This window comes from Lactuca serriola, chromosome 7 (genome assembly GCF_051521515.1).
Source record: "Lactuca serriola cultivar US96UC23 chromosome 7, Lser_US96UC23_V15, whole genome shotgun sequence".
Lineage (NCBI taxonomy): Eukaryota > Viridiplantae > Streptophyta > Magnoliopsida > Asterales > Asteraceae > Lactuca > Lactuca serriola.
Genome location: NC_136414.1, coordinates 41,801,980 through 41,819,143, shown reverse-complemented (window position 1 = coordinate 41,819,143; position 17,164 = coordinate 41,801,980). Strand labels below are relative to the sequence as shown.

Sequence of the window (17,164 nt, the reverse complement as noted above, 5' to 3'; positions counted from 1 at the left end):
CGCAAGCCATGATAAACCATCCAACGTCCATCTACCCAATGGTCAGTGCATGGACCGGACCAGCTATACCCGCCCACGGCAGCCTACAACACCCGGTAACGGTCAGCGCTGTTACTCATATACACCCTTTCTCCTCCAATCACAGTTACCAGCTACCCTTCTAGCCATACCCCTTCTATGGACCAAGTCCTGGCTACCTTACACCGCCACCGCATGGCGTGAACCATCAGTATCAGCAGGGACCGACGATTGCCCCAAGCCAAGATGGTTTTTCCCGTAGTGTAACGTCCCCATTTGTCAAAGAGCTGTTGGATTATGAAATACCAAACACAGCAAAGCTCCCAACACTCAAAACGTATAATGGAACCACCGACCCGGATAGCCACATCGACACATGCGAATGGACGATGACGTCGTTGAAGCTTAATGATAAGTTCTGGTGTACATACTTCCCGACGACTCTCGACGGCAACGCCGGTACATGGTTCAAGACGTTACCACTAGGCAGCATTTCAAACTTTGCTCAGCTCAAGTACCTCTTCCTCACCAACTTCATGCAGCTATGCAAGTACAAGGGAGATTCTCATTCAATCATAGGCTGTAAACAGAAAGAGGGGGAAATTGTACGAGAATATTTCACAAGGTTCATAAACGCTACACTGGACGTGCCAGGGCATGATGAAGGAATCATAGCCGACGCCTTCACATGGGGACTCCTGCCAGGCCCCTTGTCACAGAAACTCATGGGAAAGAAACCCCTGACACGGGCCGAATTGAAGGAAAGGGTGGAACGATATCTGAGATAGGAAGACAGCAAAGTGTCACACCCCAAAACTGGAACGGCGGAAACGTTCTGGGGTGGATGATGTCATGTCAAGTATCACAACACATGCATTATAGTAATCAAAGTACAACAAAACATTGCATTAATAGTAATAGTTTTACATAATTTACATTACAAAGTATCAAAGTAATACAGGCAAATCTAATAAGTACAGCATGGTACTAAGCTATCTTCATCAACAGCTCCAGGGATGTACCTGTCGAATGCTGACCTGAGAATACAAGTTATTTGAAAAGCGAGTATCAGCATTTTTACAAATGTTGGTGAGTTCATAAGTATTTAGTGTCCTTTAGTCAAATAACTTTATGAAGTAATAGTTTAAGTGTTTACAGTGCATTAGAGTTCTTTCCAGAAAATCCTATATCTTCTTTAATAAAAGCAGCCTTCTACCAAGACTAGTCAGTGTTATGTGGTAAAAAGTAGTTTTCCCTTAATTACTATCATTATCAAAATACTAAATTTGATTATTAAAGAAGGCAAGAGACAACAGGGAAATAACATATGCCTCAGCAGTGAGGACTGCTGACTAAGGCAAAGGAATCACAGACTCCAGGAGAGTATCAAACGAATGACACGCCTGGCTCAGTCTAACAGAAAGAGACACAGACCCCAGGCGGTACCAAATGAAAGGTACAGCTAGTAAGGTCTAATACAGTGAACACAAACCCTAGACAGTATCAACTGAATGATACGTCTAGCAAAGTCTAAAACAGTGAATACAGACCCCAGACAGCATCAAATGAATGATGCGTCTAGTAAGGTCTAAAACAGAGAATACAGACTGCAGACAGTATCAAATGAAAGATACATCTTGCAAGGTCAAAACAGTGTGACTCTGAAAAATGGGTTACCAGCATACAGTGTAAATTGCCAGTGAATACCGTTACCTTAAGACCAAGAATTATAAGGTAACCTGGGATACTCGTAACCATACTGACTAGAGTTCCAGACGCCCTACAAGCGTCTATAAAATATGTGACATTTGTCACCCCTTGGCTTGGTAGGTCGTGGACTGTAGCTATCAGTCAGGGTGCGGGGGTGTCAATCCCGTATAGATCTATACACATAATGTCCGCTCTCCCTACAGGCGACTCTGGTTACCAACTAGACAACAGAGAAGGCCGTGTCCTGAAGATGCATCCCATATAGTGGGTAGAGACTTCCAATTAGTGGCTAGTGTGTTTCTAATGTAAGTGTTGAACTAGAGGTAGAGACTCTTAACTGAACTGACTAGAACATACATGTACGTCCATACTCGTATACATAATATATAACTAATGAATCGAAAGACCTTCGGATGGCCATCCGATCCCACCAGACCACATCTCAACGAAGAAAAGGAAATAGGGCGGACAAGCCTTCCTAAGTCCTTCGATTCATTACTTATATGCATCTAGACAAGCATAGACATACATCTAACTACAACTGAGTGTGTAACAAGTAAGAGTGATTCTTGTGAAGTAAGAGTGTCTAACGAGTGAAGTAAAAGCGTTCAACAAGTGAAGTAGGAGCGTATCAAGTATAAGTGAAGTAGAAGCGATATCAAGTATAAGTGAAGTAGGAACGTATCACTAGGTAAGACTGTGAACAAGTATAAGCGTCCATCAGGTATAAATGTATCACGAAGTGGAAACATTATCAAGTATAAGTGTATCACGAAGTGGAAACGTTATCAAGTATAAGTGTATCACGAAGTGGAAACGTTATCAAGTATAAGTGTATCACGAAGTGGAAACGTTATCGAGTAGAAGTATAAAAACATAGACGTAAACCTTGGAAAACCTTTATATTTTAAGAAAATCACGACTTGGTATTCCTTTGTGAAATAAGTTTGACTTCAAACTTTTAGAAATTCTTTGGAAACCTTTCATAAATCCGTTTGAAATGAAACTTTGATAAAGTAGTAAGAGTAAGAATTTGAACAAGTGAAAACCTTTTAGAAAACCACTTATAGTGTCCTACTCGGTAAAACAGTATACAGTGTCATAAATCCTTGTGCATGCGGGTTATCAATCACATGTGATTGATATGATAACTGGCATGGTTTAACTTGTATTCCCCCCCTATAAAACATGTAAAAACATTAAAAGGTTCATTCAGGGGTATGAACTCACCTGGTATAAGTAGGTCCGACGAAGGTGCCGTTTGGGCGTTCGGTGTCACGTAAGGACTCGAACACACTCAATGACGTATTTAACATATGATAACATATGTTCACATACAATTAGTATATTTAATACTAATTAAACAAATATACGCATGCAAAGGAGTGGAAACACTTTGGGATAAGTGTTTGGGTGTCCCGGGTAGCGTCTAAAGGTGTGTATGGCTTAGGAATGAAGTTTACTATCCGAGAGTAAATTCCCAAAGCTATGTATACGGCCCAGGGATATCTCACCATGAGTTTACGGCCGTAAAATCATGGTGAAGGGTTCTAGTGTGTTTTAAGGCTCTATCTTGTTAGTGGAATTTTTCTAATTCCAAATCCAAAAGGCATGAGCGAGTTTAAGGTCTTTAAGGGCTTCAATAGGGAGTTTACCGCCCATGAACCATCCCTAAGGGAGTTCACGGCCGTGAACTCCTATGCCATGAGTTTAATGAAGTTTCAAGCCCCTAATACCCTCCTAGCATTTTATAGAAATAGTCTAAGGCTATTTGGGGAATAAAAACCATTATTTTGGCATGTTTGAAGGTGTTTACGGCCTTGACACATGTCTGGGCCGTAAACTCCTTTTACACCTTCATTTCCTTGTGTTTAAATGATCTAAACCCTAAATGGTATGCCCCTAATTTATGTATTAAGCCCTAGGGTGATTTAGGAGTGTTTTGGGGCACTTTTGCAAGGTTTAGAGGTGTTTACAGCCTAAGCATGTGCTTGGGCCGTAAACTCTCTTTTATGCCTCAAATCATTGTGTTTTTATGATTAAACACTCCTAGACAAGCTCCTTAATTGGTTCGTAGGCTTAAAGGGACAAGTTTGGGTCATTTTGGCCAAATTTAAGGGGTTTACGGCCTAAGGAGGGTCTTAGGCCGTAAACTCCTCTTTCACAGCTTCTAAGTCCGATTTTTGGGGTATAATCACAAGCCAAGATGTTTAGAACAAGCTAGGGTAAGTGGACTTACGATTTGGAAGCGTTTGGTTGCGGATTCGGGTCGAAAACGAGTCTAGAGAGAGAGTATAAAGAGAGAGAGGGTGGAATAGGCTCAAATGGAGTTTACTCCCCTTTATATATGTGTGGGAGTTGGAGCTCAGTGATATTCTACCTGATACTGTCGTTTAACGGGGCTTTTGGTCGTACCCGATTTAGTGGTCGTAATAATAAAAACTAACTTTTTCAAATAAATGGAAATGTGTAATACGAGTTTTTATTTTTCCTTATTATGACTTAACGACATAAAACATAAATAAATAAAACATTTATTTATTTGACGACCTCCTATTAACATAACTTTTATACAGTGGAATATTCCGTTAACGGTAACGGGGAAACGTAACAGAACAACTTGGGTTGTCACATCATCCCCCCGTTAGAGGGAATTTCGTCCCGAAATTCAGGTATAGGCAAGGAAGTAGGTATGAATGGCCAAGTAGAGGTAAGAGAGTACTTCCTATACAGTTGTCCTCGCATTCCCAAGTGAACTCTAGTCTGTGTTTGTCATTCCAGCAGACCACGTACGGGATGCGGATTCCGTTTCCTGTAGCTAGTGGGTTCCAACTGGTGTATCTACAAGGTTAGGGTTCTCAATGGATTCTATCAAGATGAGTGAGGCACGAAAAGTGTTGTCGGGAAATCACGTATCAAGTCTAAGAAGTGGATCGATCGGGTGTGAATCTTGTGGTATATTCGAAGGTAGTAGTGGTCTGAAGAGGGTTGGACCAAACCTCTGAGGATTTTTAGATGGTACTAAGCTCTCGGAAGGGTAGAGCCTTTCAGTACTTAGAACATAGTGTACTTCTATGGCAAGATCATTACTAGCGCGATTGCCATTCCGAAGTTCCTAACGTTCTCTCCCGTACTGGTAGTGTAGTCCTTCAGGTTGGTTCTTAGAAAGCTCGGGTGGTCTTTGGTTTTGCGTTTCCTGTCAACTGGCTGATAGCGACTTTCTAGGTCATCGGATGGGTTGCGTATCTACGGTTATCTGTTTGCTGTAGAGGGTCTATCTCAAGCTTGTGCAAAATGAATATGCACTAAAGGCTCTTGAGATGCGGAAACTCTGAGGGTCGGGGAGATAGAGTTTCACCAGACAAGTGTTGGACTATCTCGGGAGGTGGTTCTACTATTTCTGCGCGAGATAGTATTCGTGGAACACCTAATAGCCCAATGAATCTCTAAGTCTTGGTTTATTCTAGTGCGGAAAGCGTACGTTCCTGCATAACCCCTCGACTAACACCAAGGCTGGTGTCAAGTCTATGATCTCTTCGGGATATGGGTCATGAGGCTTCACGCAACTACTTTCGCACTTTGATCAAGTATTCTTGGCTGCGGAGATTATCCTGTGGTTCTCGGTATTCTAGTGTTCACTTCGGAGAATGAAGTCTATCGTCTACACGGCGACGACGATTTCCTCCACGCGAGAGGGTGGAGGATCTTAGGCACTACTTGTCTGTAACAGGGTGGACGAAGTGCCTGAGTAGTGTGGGCATCTACTGCACTACTCTTCCGAAGGTTCTGAGTTTTCTCGGTCTAGGTCAAATCTAGTGAGTATAGAGTTCCATTACTCGGAACTTTAATCTCCTCATCCATTCTTCTCGGAGTTTAACTCATCGCAACTTTAGGATTACTGGAATATCCGCTGCGATGCTTAAATCGGGGGATTGAGGGTGAATGGATGGTCGTAGTCAATGTCCTTGACTTTTACGACTCAGATTTCTTTACCAACCGAGGGTGTTAGCTACTATGTTGGCTCAAGCGGAATGACAACAACTTCGGATTTGTGGTCATCATAGTAGCTCAACCCACAGTGGTTCTCTTGACTCTAGCTCCCGGTCCATAGGATAGGATGAAGGGTCTTTCTAGGGAATCTACTAGGTATGCTTCGGATGGTTATCGTCTTCTGGAATGCATGCAGTACCTTTCGCTTCGGTTCTTATCTGTCTAAGGAGGGTTGGTTAACAGCGCGCGGTACCCCTCTCCTGGGCACTTCGGAAGGTTTGAGATAAAAGGGACGATTAATGAATTGCATTAGGTTTCATTATTTGTGTTAGGTTTAGGTTCGGGAGAACCTTTATTTGCCGACATGGATACGGAGACAGTTCTTTTTACACAGCACTAAGAGTGTACACATGGTTGCACGAAGTCAAACCATGATCAATAGAGTCGTTGAAGTTGGCACACTCCGACATGATATATAATGAAGATCGATAGAGTCGTGTGCCGAACAGGCACACAAGTTCTAGGCATCTCGGGTTTTGTCCTATGTATCACTACCGCGGATACTTGGACCGATAGAGTCGACGCGGAACTATAGAGAGTTCTAAGTGTTTCCGATTAGGGTACCTTTTCATGAATGGATTCTCACGAGGCATTTCTATAACCGCCTACATATACTAGTCATGTATAGTTAAGGTGGGGAGGACTGTTGTCTGAGCGACTCCGCCCTAAATCCACAACCAAACAAGGAACAGGAAATGAGGCGGCCTTCACTCACTCTAGGTCTTTCCATCTTAACTATACATGGCCGTAATGTATATGTTTAACCATTATAGTTTTACCTGATGAATTTTTAAATTTTATAACACTGCTGCGACTTTCGCCTTATTGAAGAAGTATTTACATTTGAATTATCCTTTTTAATGTATTTAGTTTAGTTATCTGAGATTGAGAGACGTACCAAAAATCTACCGAGTGTCTTGATGCTTCTCCTTAAGCAGTAGAGTTAGGCTCCTCCTGTGTCCCTGTCTTTCCCTTCAGTTGGACAGTCCTTCTTGAAGTGTCCCACTTCACCACATAGGTGGCAAACTGTACGGGTCGCCACATTGGTGGTTGATGTAATGAACTCAATCGGGGTTCTGCAGACGTGAGCAGTATGCCCCAACATGTGGCACCTAGCACAATAGAGCTCCCGGTAGACACCATGATGATGGTAGCTACACTTGCTGCAATGGGGAAGGTTTCCTAAGTATGGTCTCCTAGGTGTAGGGATGGAAGGGTTGGCAGGGAATTTAACTGTCTCAGCTCGCTGCCCTTCGGAAGGTCCTTGAGCCGAGGTACTTCCCTCCTCGATCCTGATCTTTCTCTTCAGTGGATTTGAGTGAGGTTCTTGGGTAACTGGGTATGAAAGTGTTGGTTGCTGCTGTCCATTGCTAGGATCGGAAATCCCGACAGGCAGCTTGCTAACATTAGCCTTGTTAGCATTCAGGTGAGCCATGACAGCTGCTACGGCTACCGAGACTGCAGCTTGGAACATAGCTTCATCGAATAAGAGAGTAGGTTTCTTGCTTGTGGACTGGTTGCGTTTCTTTGGAGGCATGGTTTTTCCTACACGGAAAGGAATACAAGATAATAAGAGATGATGGCTAACCCTGGACATATCTGTCCTGACTGTATTAGGCATAAACTTTCCCGTGCCTCGGGTACTGGTTGTCTGAGTGTCGACCTACATCCCTATGATGTAGTCCCGGTGATTAAGTTAGGAGTATGAGTATCGGAAAAAGGCCATAAGATGCGAGTCATTCCTACTACGTTACCTTTATACTGGGAAAGGTTTCACTCTCTGGCCTGGAGAGATTTGAGAACAATTCGGAAAGAAACCGCGGAAAGAGAGGCTCATGAAGGCTTATGGCTAGATACTTTCAATAGAGGTGCGGGGATCCGCTCTAATCGTGTAATTGACAACGGGAAACGACGATTTACCTAACACATAGCGTGAGTAGTGTAACCACTAACTCACTAAATTGTATTATTTTAAGGGTGTATTATCGTGACGAACACGAGGAAAAAGACACTTCTCGGGTTCCATGTACTGGCTCCCGCTGTATGCCTCGTATCTTTGACTAGAATCGATGTTGGTTTCCTTCAGGTAGTTACCTAGGGTTCTCTCCTCGTATGGACATATTGAATCTCTACTCCGCCTTGCTTCTGATTCTGACTCTGGGTGTCATCACTTCATGGTGGACAAATGGGAATCTCGGAAGCTTAGGCCAATTTTCTCACCGATGTCCCTAAAAGATATAGGCACTTGGTGAATTCAATAGTCCCAACCCAGTTCATTTATTTCCGAACTGGAAATCTTCTCAATGAACCTCTTCTGGATCTAAATCAACTCTTATGCCGAGTACTGAAGTGGATAGGGTTGTCTACAGGGTTCGCGCGAGAATGGAAATGTCTAAAGAATCCTAAAAGATTATTAACATTTCACTGTATGATCCATATCGAGTCCTGCTACGATTACACAGGGTATACAAATCATATATAACTTAGATCCGATAGGCCTTCGAATATGTGATACTACTCTATATCCACATCCCAACGAGGAAAAGGAAGTAGAGCGAAACCACACATTCTTAGCCTATAGGATCCTTATTATATATAACCTTGGGAGTATACCCTCTGTAGTCATAGGTATATTAATAAGGATCTTTTTAGTTCTTCACACAAAGTTGTTTATGCATCCTAAAATACCCCTATGGTATTTTAATTCTTGTTTGTTTCTTATCTTCTGAGTATCATTCTAGGATTAGTGTGAATCTTTTAGCATTTGAAAATACTCCTATAGTATTTTAACTTTATGTTTGGCTCTAGCAATCCTAGTTGGTAAGTTTCCGACCTGTTGTACACCACTATCACTCCCAACCACATGTTCATCGCATCTTGGATAAATGTAGTTGATCAGGTTACATTTATTCCTGCTTACAATTACATAACTGCCCAGGTTTGACGGTAATGCTCAACATCCGAAGACTTTTATTCTTGTTCTTCTTGTGATACTTCTGTTCGAGTGTTTAGATTCTGGATGTTATTATACTTTGGTAAAATATGGTTATATTTTAAAGTATAATTCTTGTTCAGAGTGTTTTATCCCTTTGTGTTTATAGGTTGTATATCTTTTATGAATTGATATACCTATCTCACTATAAACAATGCTCTGATACCAATCTGCCACACCCCAAAACCGGAACGGCGGAAACGTTATGGGGTGGATGACGTCATGTCAAGTATCACAACACATGCATTATAGTAATCAAAGTACAACAAAACATTGCATTAATAGTAATAGTTTTACATAATTTACATTACAAAGTATCAATGTAATACAGGCAAATGTAATAAGTACAACATGGTACTAAGCTATCTTCATCAACAGCTCCAGGGATGTACCTGTCTAATGCTGACCTAAGAATACAAGTTATTTGAAAAGCGAGTATCGGAATTTTTACAAATGCTGGTGAGTTCATAAGTATTTAGTGTCATTTAGTCAAATAACTTTATGAAGTAATAGTTTAAGTGTTTACAGTGCATTAGAGTTCTTTCCAGAAAATCCTGTATTTTCTTTAATAAAAGCAGCCTTCTACCAAGACTGGTCAGTGTTATGTGGTAAAAAGTATCTTTCCCTTAATTACTATCATTATCAAAATACTAAATTTGATTATTAAAGAAGGCAAGAGACAACAGGGAAATAACATATGCCTCAGCAGTGAGGACTGCTGACTAAGGCAAAGGAATCACAGACTCCAGGAGAGTATCGAACGAACGACACGCCTGGCTCAGTCTAACAGAAAGAGACATAGAACCCAGGCGGTACCAAATGAAAGGTACAGCTAGTAAGGTCTAATACAGTGAACACAGACCCCAGACAGTGCCAACTGAATGATACGTCTAGCAAGGTCTAAAAAAGTGAATAAAGTGGATATAGACCCCAAAAAACATCAAATGAATGATGCGTCTAGTAAGGTCTAAAACAGAGAATACAGACCGCAGATAGTATCAAATGAAAGATACATCTTGCAAGGTCAAGACAGTGTGACTCTGAAAAATGGGTTACCAACATACAGTGTAAATTGCCGGTGAATACCGTTACCTTAAGACCATGAATTATAAGGTAACCCAGGATACTCGTAACCATACTGACTAGAGTTCCAAACGCCCTATAATCGATTATAAAATATGTGACATTTGTCACCCCTTGGCTTGGTAGGCCGTGGACTGTAGCTATCAGTCAGGGTGCGGGGGTGTCAATCCCGTATAGATCTATACACACAATGTCCGCTCTCCCTACAGGAGACTCTGGTTACCAACTAGACGACGGAGAAGGCCGTGTCCTGAAGATGAATCCCAAATAGTGGGTAGAGACTTCCAATTAGTGGGTAGTGTGTTTCTAATGTAAGTGCTGAACTAGAGGTAGAGACTCTTAACTGAACTGACTAGAGCATACCTGTACGTCCATACTCGTATACATAATATATAACTAATGAATCAAACGACCTTCAAACGAGCATCCGATCCCACCAGACCACATCTCAATGAAGAAAAGGAAATACGGCGGACAAGCCTTCCTAAGTCCTCCGATTCATTACTTATATGCATCTAGACAAGCATAGACATACATCTAACTACAACTGAGGGTGTAACAAATAGGAGTGATTCTTGTGAAGTAGGAGTGTCTAACGAGTGAAGTAAGAGCGTTCCACAAGTGAAGTAGGAGCGTATCAAGTATAAGTGAAGTAGAAGCGATATCAACTATAAGTGAAGTAGGAAAGTATCACTAAGTAAGAGTGTGAACAAGTATAAGCGTCCATCAGGTATAAATGTATCACGAAGTGGAAACGTTATCAAGTATAAGTGTATCACAAAGTGGAAACGTTATCAAGTATAACTGTATCACGAAGTGGAAACGTTATCAAGTATAAGTGTATCACGAAATGGAAACGTTATCGAGTAGAAGTATAAAACATAGACGTAAACCTTGGAAAACCTTTATATTTTAAGAAAATCACGACTTGGTATTCCTTTGTGAAATAAGTTTGACTTAAAACTTTTAGAAATTCTTTGGAAACCTTTCATAAATCTGTTTGAAATGAAAGTTTGAGAAAGCAGTAAAAGTAAGAATTTGAACAAGTGAAAACCTTTTATAAAACCATTTATAGTGTCCTACTCGGTAAAACAGTATACAGTGTGGTAAATCCTTGTGCATGCGGATTATCAATCACATGTGATTGATATGATAACTGGCATGTTTAACATGTATTCCCCCCTATAAAACATGTAAAAACATTAAAAGGTTCATTTAGGGGTATGAACTCACCTGGTATAAGTAGGTCCGACGAAGTTGCCGTTTGGGCGTTCGGTGTCACGTAAGGACTCGAACACACTCAATGACCTATTTAACATATGTTCACATACAATTTGTATATTTAATACTAATTAAACAAATATACGCACACAAAGGAGCGGAAACACTTTGGGATAAGTGTTTGGGTGTCCCGGGTAGCGTCTAAAGGTGTGTATGGCTTAGGAATGGAGTTTACTATCCGAGAGTAAACTCCCAAAGCTATGTTTATGGCCCAGGGACATCTCACCATGAGTTTATGGTCGTAAACTCATGGTGAGGGGTTCTAGTGTGTTTTAAGGCTCTATCTTGTTAGTGGAATTTTTCTAAGTCCAAATCCAAAAGGCATGAGCGAGTTTAAGGTCTTTAAGGGCTTCATTAGGGAGTTTACGGCCCATGAGCCATCCCTAATGGAGTTCACGGCCATGAACTCCTATGCCATGAGTTTAATGAAGTTTCAAGCCCCTAATACCCTCCTAGCATTTTATAGAAATAGTCTAAGGCCATTTGGGGAATAAAAACCATTATTTTGGCATGTTTGAAGGTGTTTACGGCCTTGACACATGTCTGGGCCGTAAAATCCTTTTACCCCCTTCATTTCCTTGTGTTTAAATGATCTAAACCCTAAATGGTATGCCCCTAATTTATGTATTAAGCCCTAGGGTGATTTAGGAGTGTTTTGGGGCACTTTTGCAAGGTTTAGAGGTGTTTACGGCCTAAGCATGTGCTTGGGCCATAAACTCTCTTTTATGCCTCAAATCATTGTGTTTTTATGATTAAACACTCCTAGACAAGCTCCTTAATTGGTTCCTAGGCTTAAAGGGACAAGTTTGGGTCATTTTGGCCACATTTAAGGGGTTTACGGCCTAAGGAGGGTCTTAGGCCGTAAACTCCTCTTTCACAGCTTCTAAGTCCGATTTTTGGGGTATAATCACAAGCCAAGATGTTTATAACAAGCTAGAGTAAGTGGACTTACGATTTGGAAGCGTTTGGTTGCGGATTCGGGTCGAAAACGAGTCTAGTGAGAGAGTATAGAGAGAGAGGGTGGAAAAGGCTCAAATGGAGTTTACTCCCCTTTATATATGTGTGGGAGTTGGAGCTCATTGATATTCTACCCGATACTAACGTTTAACGGGGCTTTTGGTCGTACCCGATTTAGTGGTCGTAATAAAAAAAACTAACTTTTCCAATTAAATGGAAATGTTTAATATGAGTTTTTGTTTTTCCTTATTACGACTTAACGACATAAAGCATAAATAAATAAAACATTTATTTATTTGACGACCTCCTATTAACGGAACTTTTATACAGTGGAATATTCCGTTAACGGTAACGGGGAAACATAACGGAACAACTTGGGTTGTCACACAAAGTGGCCAAGCAAGCTTACCTAAATGCTATGGCGACCAAACATCACAACCCGACTTACATGAATTTTCGTGGGGGAAATAGGCACTATGGCCAGGCAAGAAGACCACAGACGCACTTTCGACCATTCACCAAGGACGATAGACGCGGCCGTCGCCCAGAAGTGTATGTGGTGTCTGAGAAACAGCAGCCGGCCAAGTTACCCAAGAGCCGATACTGTGAGTTTCACAAGAGTAAGACACATGATACGGCCAACTGTTCGGTACTAAAGAAAGAGATGGAAGAAAAGCAACTCAAAGGAGATCTGGTGGAAGTAGCACGAAGCCCGCGCGCCAAGTTCGATGCTAAAAACGCCAAAGATACACCCCACGAAGGCACCCAGCCTAAGGAAATATTCATGATACGCAATAAGAGAAGCAAGGAAGAGGAATGGGGGAGAGAGGAGACCGCCAAACCTTCGGCACGCACGCTCACATTCTCCATGGAAGACCCCCAACCGGAAGGATGGAGGGGCGACGACCCGTTGGTAATACAAGCCTCCATCAGAGACATAACCATACATAGGGTCTATGTCGACACTGGGAGTTCGACGGACATCATCTATGAGCATTGCTTCCGACTCCTCCTAGACCGCTGGAAGGATAACTTACGACCCACGACAGGGAGGCTGGTAGGATTCACAGGTCATAGCCTATGGCCGCTGGGCACAATCCACCTCCTCCTGACCATTACTAGCCACGACAAACAGTGAAAGAAAACCGCCTTGATAGACTTTGTGGTCATCCGACACTCGGCAGAGCACAACATCATCATGGGAAGAACAGCCCTCTTGAAGCTGGGGGCAATGCCATCAACTATGCATGAGATCATGAAATTTGACACCCCAATAGGCACGGCTACGGTGTTGGCCACTCCACCCAAAGAATTGCAATGCTACACAATCATGAAGCCAGCAGAAATAACCAAAGAGACAAAGAGACTCAAGCGCAACCCCAGGAAAGGCAAGGAAATAATCAATGAAAGACACCCCGATCAGCCAGTTAGCGCTGGATACGATCTCCCAACCCGCACAAGAAGAGTGCTGATCGACTTACTCAAACGATACAAACATGTGTTCGCATGTGCCCCAACAGACATGATAGGGGTAGAAAGGAAGGTCATCGGGCACAAGCTTGTAATTAAACCCGGCGCAAAGGAGGTTAAGCAAAAAAGGAGAATCTAGGGAGGAGACCGTAATAGGGCAATTAATGCAGAAGTGGCCAAGTTGATAGAAGCCGGGATAGTACTGGAAGCAATATTCCCGACATGGATTGCGAACCCAGTTATGGTCCGCAAGCAAGACGGGTCATCGCGTATGTGCATCGATTTTTCCGACTTAAACAAGGCATGCCCTAAAGATTGTTATCCTCTTCCAGAGATTGACCAGAAAGTGGAGTCGTTACAAGGATTTAAGTTAAAGTGCTTCCTGGATGCATACAAGGGGTATCACCAGATCTTGATGAGAAAAGAAGATGAGGAGAAAACAACCTTCAACACGGATCATGGCACTTTTTGCTACACTAAGATGCCTTTCGGACTAAAGAATGCAGGGGCCACATATCAGCGCCTGGTAGACTCAATATTTGCTAAGCAGATCGGGAGAAACATCGAGGTATCTGTGGACGACATGGTGATAAAGAGCCCACATGAAGACAAGATGTTACAGGATGGTGAAGAAACTTTCCAAACCCTGGAGAAAGTGAAGATGAAACTGAACCCAGCCAAATGTACGTTTGGGGTGGAAGAAGGGCAGTTCCTGGGGTACTACGTTACCAAGCAGGGTATCCAGCCCAGCCCGTCCAAAGTGGATGAGTTCATTGAGACACTAACGCCGAGCTCCCTCAGAGATACGCAGGGTGTGAATGGAAAACTCATAGCTCTAAGCAGGTTCATTTCGAAATCCGCTGACAAAGCTATGCCGCTATTTCACACATTGAAGGGTTACATTGAGAAGAGAAATTTCCAGTGGACGAATGAAGCAGAAAAAGCGCTCCAAAGAATTAAGGAAGCGCTACAGGAATTACCCACGTTGGCTAGTCCGGTCCCTGGAGAGACGCTGCAAGTATACCTCTCGACATCAGGAGAAGCGATATCTACAGCATTGACTGTAGAAAGAGAAGAGGAGCAGAGACCGGTATACTTCGTTAACAGAGCATTGCAAGGACCAGAACTCAACTATCCCATGCTAGAGAGGCTGGTCCTAGCACTCATTGATGCGGCTCGGCGACTAAGGCGATACTTTCAAGCACACCAAATCGAGGTGCTCACAAGCTATCCCATCAAACAGATACTGCTCAAGCCGGAGACGTCGGGCCGGCTAGCAAAGTGGGCGATTGAATTGGGAGACCATGACATAAACTACCGCCCAAGGACAAGTATCAATGGACAAGTGTTAGCCAGTTTCTTGCTAGAAATCCGGGATGGAAGGGACCCGTCCAAAGAAAAAGTGTGGGCAGTTGAGGGGGTCCCAGCCGGGAACAATTCATAGACCATGTATACGGACGAGACGTCTAGTAGAGAAGGCTTAGGGGCGGGCTTGATCTTAACTTGCCCAGAAGGAGAAGAGGTAACCTACGCCCTCCGTTTCGATTTCCACACGTCAAACAATGAAGCAGAATACGAGGCGCTGCTGGCCGGGCTACGCCTAGCCAAGCGGATGGGGGCGAAAGCTATAACGGCCCTAACCGACTTGAGGCTAGCGGCAAACCAGGTTAATGGGAGTTTCGAAGTAAGAGATCATAGGATGGGAAAATATGTAAAGATGGTGAAGCAATTGGTAGGATCGTTCGAGCTGTTTACGATCAAGCAGATACCTAGGAGTAAAAACAAGAGGGCAGATGCTCTGAGTAAGTTAGCATCTACATGCTTCGACCATTTTTCAAAGAAGGTCCTGGTAGAAGTACTCCGCGATAGAAGTATAGACGAACAACAAGTGAATGTTCTAGCCCCAGTCGGACCCACGTGGATGACACCGTTCAGGGAATACTTGCAGAGGGGAATATTGGCAGAGGATCATGGCGAAGCTAGGAAGATACGTATAAAAGCGCCCTCATATGCATTGGTTAATGGAGAATTATACAAAAAATGGTTCACGACGCCATGGCTGAAGTGTGTGGACCATGTCAAAGGGAGAGAATTGCTACAGGAGGCACACTCAGGCCAGGTAGGTGCACATGAGGGGGCACGGGCCTTAACGGGCAAGGTGCTGCGAATGGGGGTATATTGGCCAACGATAAAACAAGATGCGATAGAAATGACCAGGAGATGTGGGGAGTGTCAGTCCTATGCCCCAGTTCAAGCAAATCCCCCAGTGTTTCTACATAACATATCCAGCCCGTGGCTTTTCTACCAATGCGACATAGATATAGTGGGCCCATTCCCAGAAGCATCAGGAAGGCTAAAGTATGTGGTGGTGGTCGTGGACTACATCACAAAGTGGATTGAAGCGGAACCACTGACGTGCATATCGGGGAGGCACGTGATAAAATTTGTATGGAGGAATATCATGACAAGATTTGGGACACCCAAAGTTCTTATCAGCGACAATGGCCTGTAGTTCGCGGAGAACCCGTTCAGAGAATGGTGCGCCACCAAAGGGATAAGCCAGCACTTCACATCAGTAGCACACCCGCAAGCGAACGGGCAGACGGAGGTATCCAATCGAACCATTGTGAATGGAATCAAGAAGAGGTTAGGCAAAGCAAAAGGGAATTGGGCGGAGAAGCTATCGACAGTGTTGTGGTCGTACATAACCACACCACGAACAAGCACAAAGGAAACCCCTTTCAGCCTAACGTATGGAACGGAGGCCATGCTTCCCATGGAAGTGGCGATGAACACATTAAGGGTGACCATCAGGGATGAGGAAAGCAATGCACAAGACCTAAGGATGAACCTAGATATCCTAGAGGAAAAGCATGAGAAGTCTGAAATGCGCCAAGCTGTTTATAAACATGCAACAGAAAGATACTACAATCAAAGGGTAAAAGAGAAAGCATTCAGAGTTGGTGAGTACGTTTTAAGGAAAAACGAAGCGATTCGAGCCCATCCCCAAGGCAATTTAGGCCCAACGTGGGAAGGCCCTTATAGAGTCACAAAAGCAAATAGGAACGGTGCATATGTTTTAGAAACAATGGAAGGCATGCAGATTCCAAGAACGTGGAACACCAGGAATTTGAAGAAGTATTTCTTCTAGAAAAAATTGTGAGGGGAAGAGATGCAATCCCAGCTGATTGATATGCCACTTAGTGTAGCACACCCCAAAGTACTTATAGTACACATGTCCATGCTCAGTAGCATGAGTTCAATACTTAGTGTATTTAAAAATCCGAGGTTAATATAGAATGATAATGCAATTGCTGATCTTCGATACTTAGTGTATTAGTTTTTAATGAGTAAATGTTCACATGCACAACTAGATCTTTGGATGCTAAGAGCACCCAACATCGACACTCAGTGTGCCGACAACAGTAAGGGCAAAACGAAATGCCCAGCGCACCGGGGCGCTGTACCCCCTAAATAATGCTTAATAAGATAGCAGGTAAAACAATAAGCAAAAGTGAGCAAAAAACAAATACATCCAAGAAAACAAAGCATCGTCTCTTAAAGTTCAAACGTCATACAGGCAAAAAGCATAAAAACATAAAC

At 42.9% G+C, this 17,164-nt stretch overlaps 2 protein-coding genes across 2 annotated transcripts; both read left to right on the top strand.

Annotated features, from left to right (window-relative positions):
- Nucleotides 1-407: 407 nt before the first annotated feature.
- LOC145063903 (uncharacterized) lies at nt 408-806 on the top strand. Its single transcript, XM_079011466.1, has one exon. The coding sequence runs from the start codon at nt 408-410 to the stop codon at nt 804-806; it is 399 nt and encodes a 132-aa protein (XP_078867592.1).
- A 14,202-nt stretch (nt 807-15,008) lies between these two features.
- LOC145063902 (uncharacterized) lies at nt 15,009-16,712 on the top strand. The gene is made up of 2 exons (XM_079011465.1): nt 15,009-15,680; nt 16,074-16,712. The coding sequence occupies exons 1-2, from the start codon at nt 15,009-15,011 to the stop codon at nt 16,710-16,712; spliced, it is 1,311 nt and encodes a 436-aa protein (XP_078867591.1).
- The last annotated feature ends 452 nt before the right edge of the window (nt 16,713-17,164 follow it).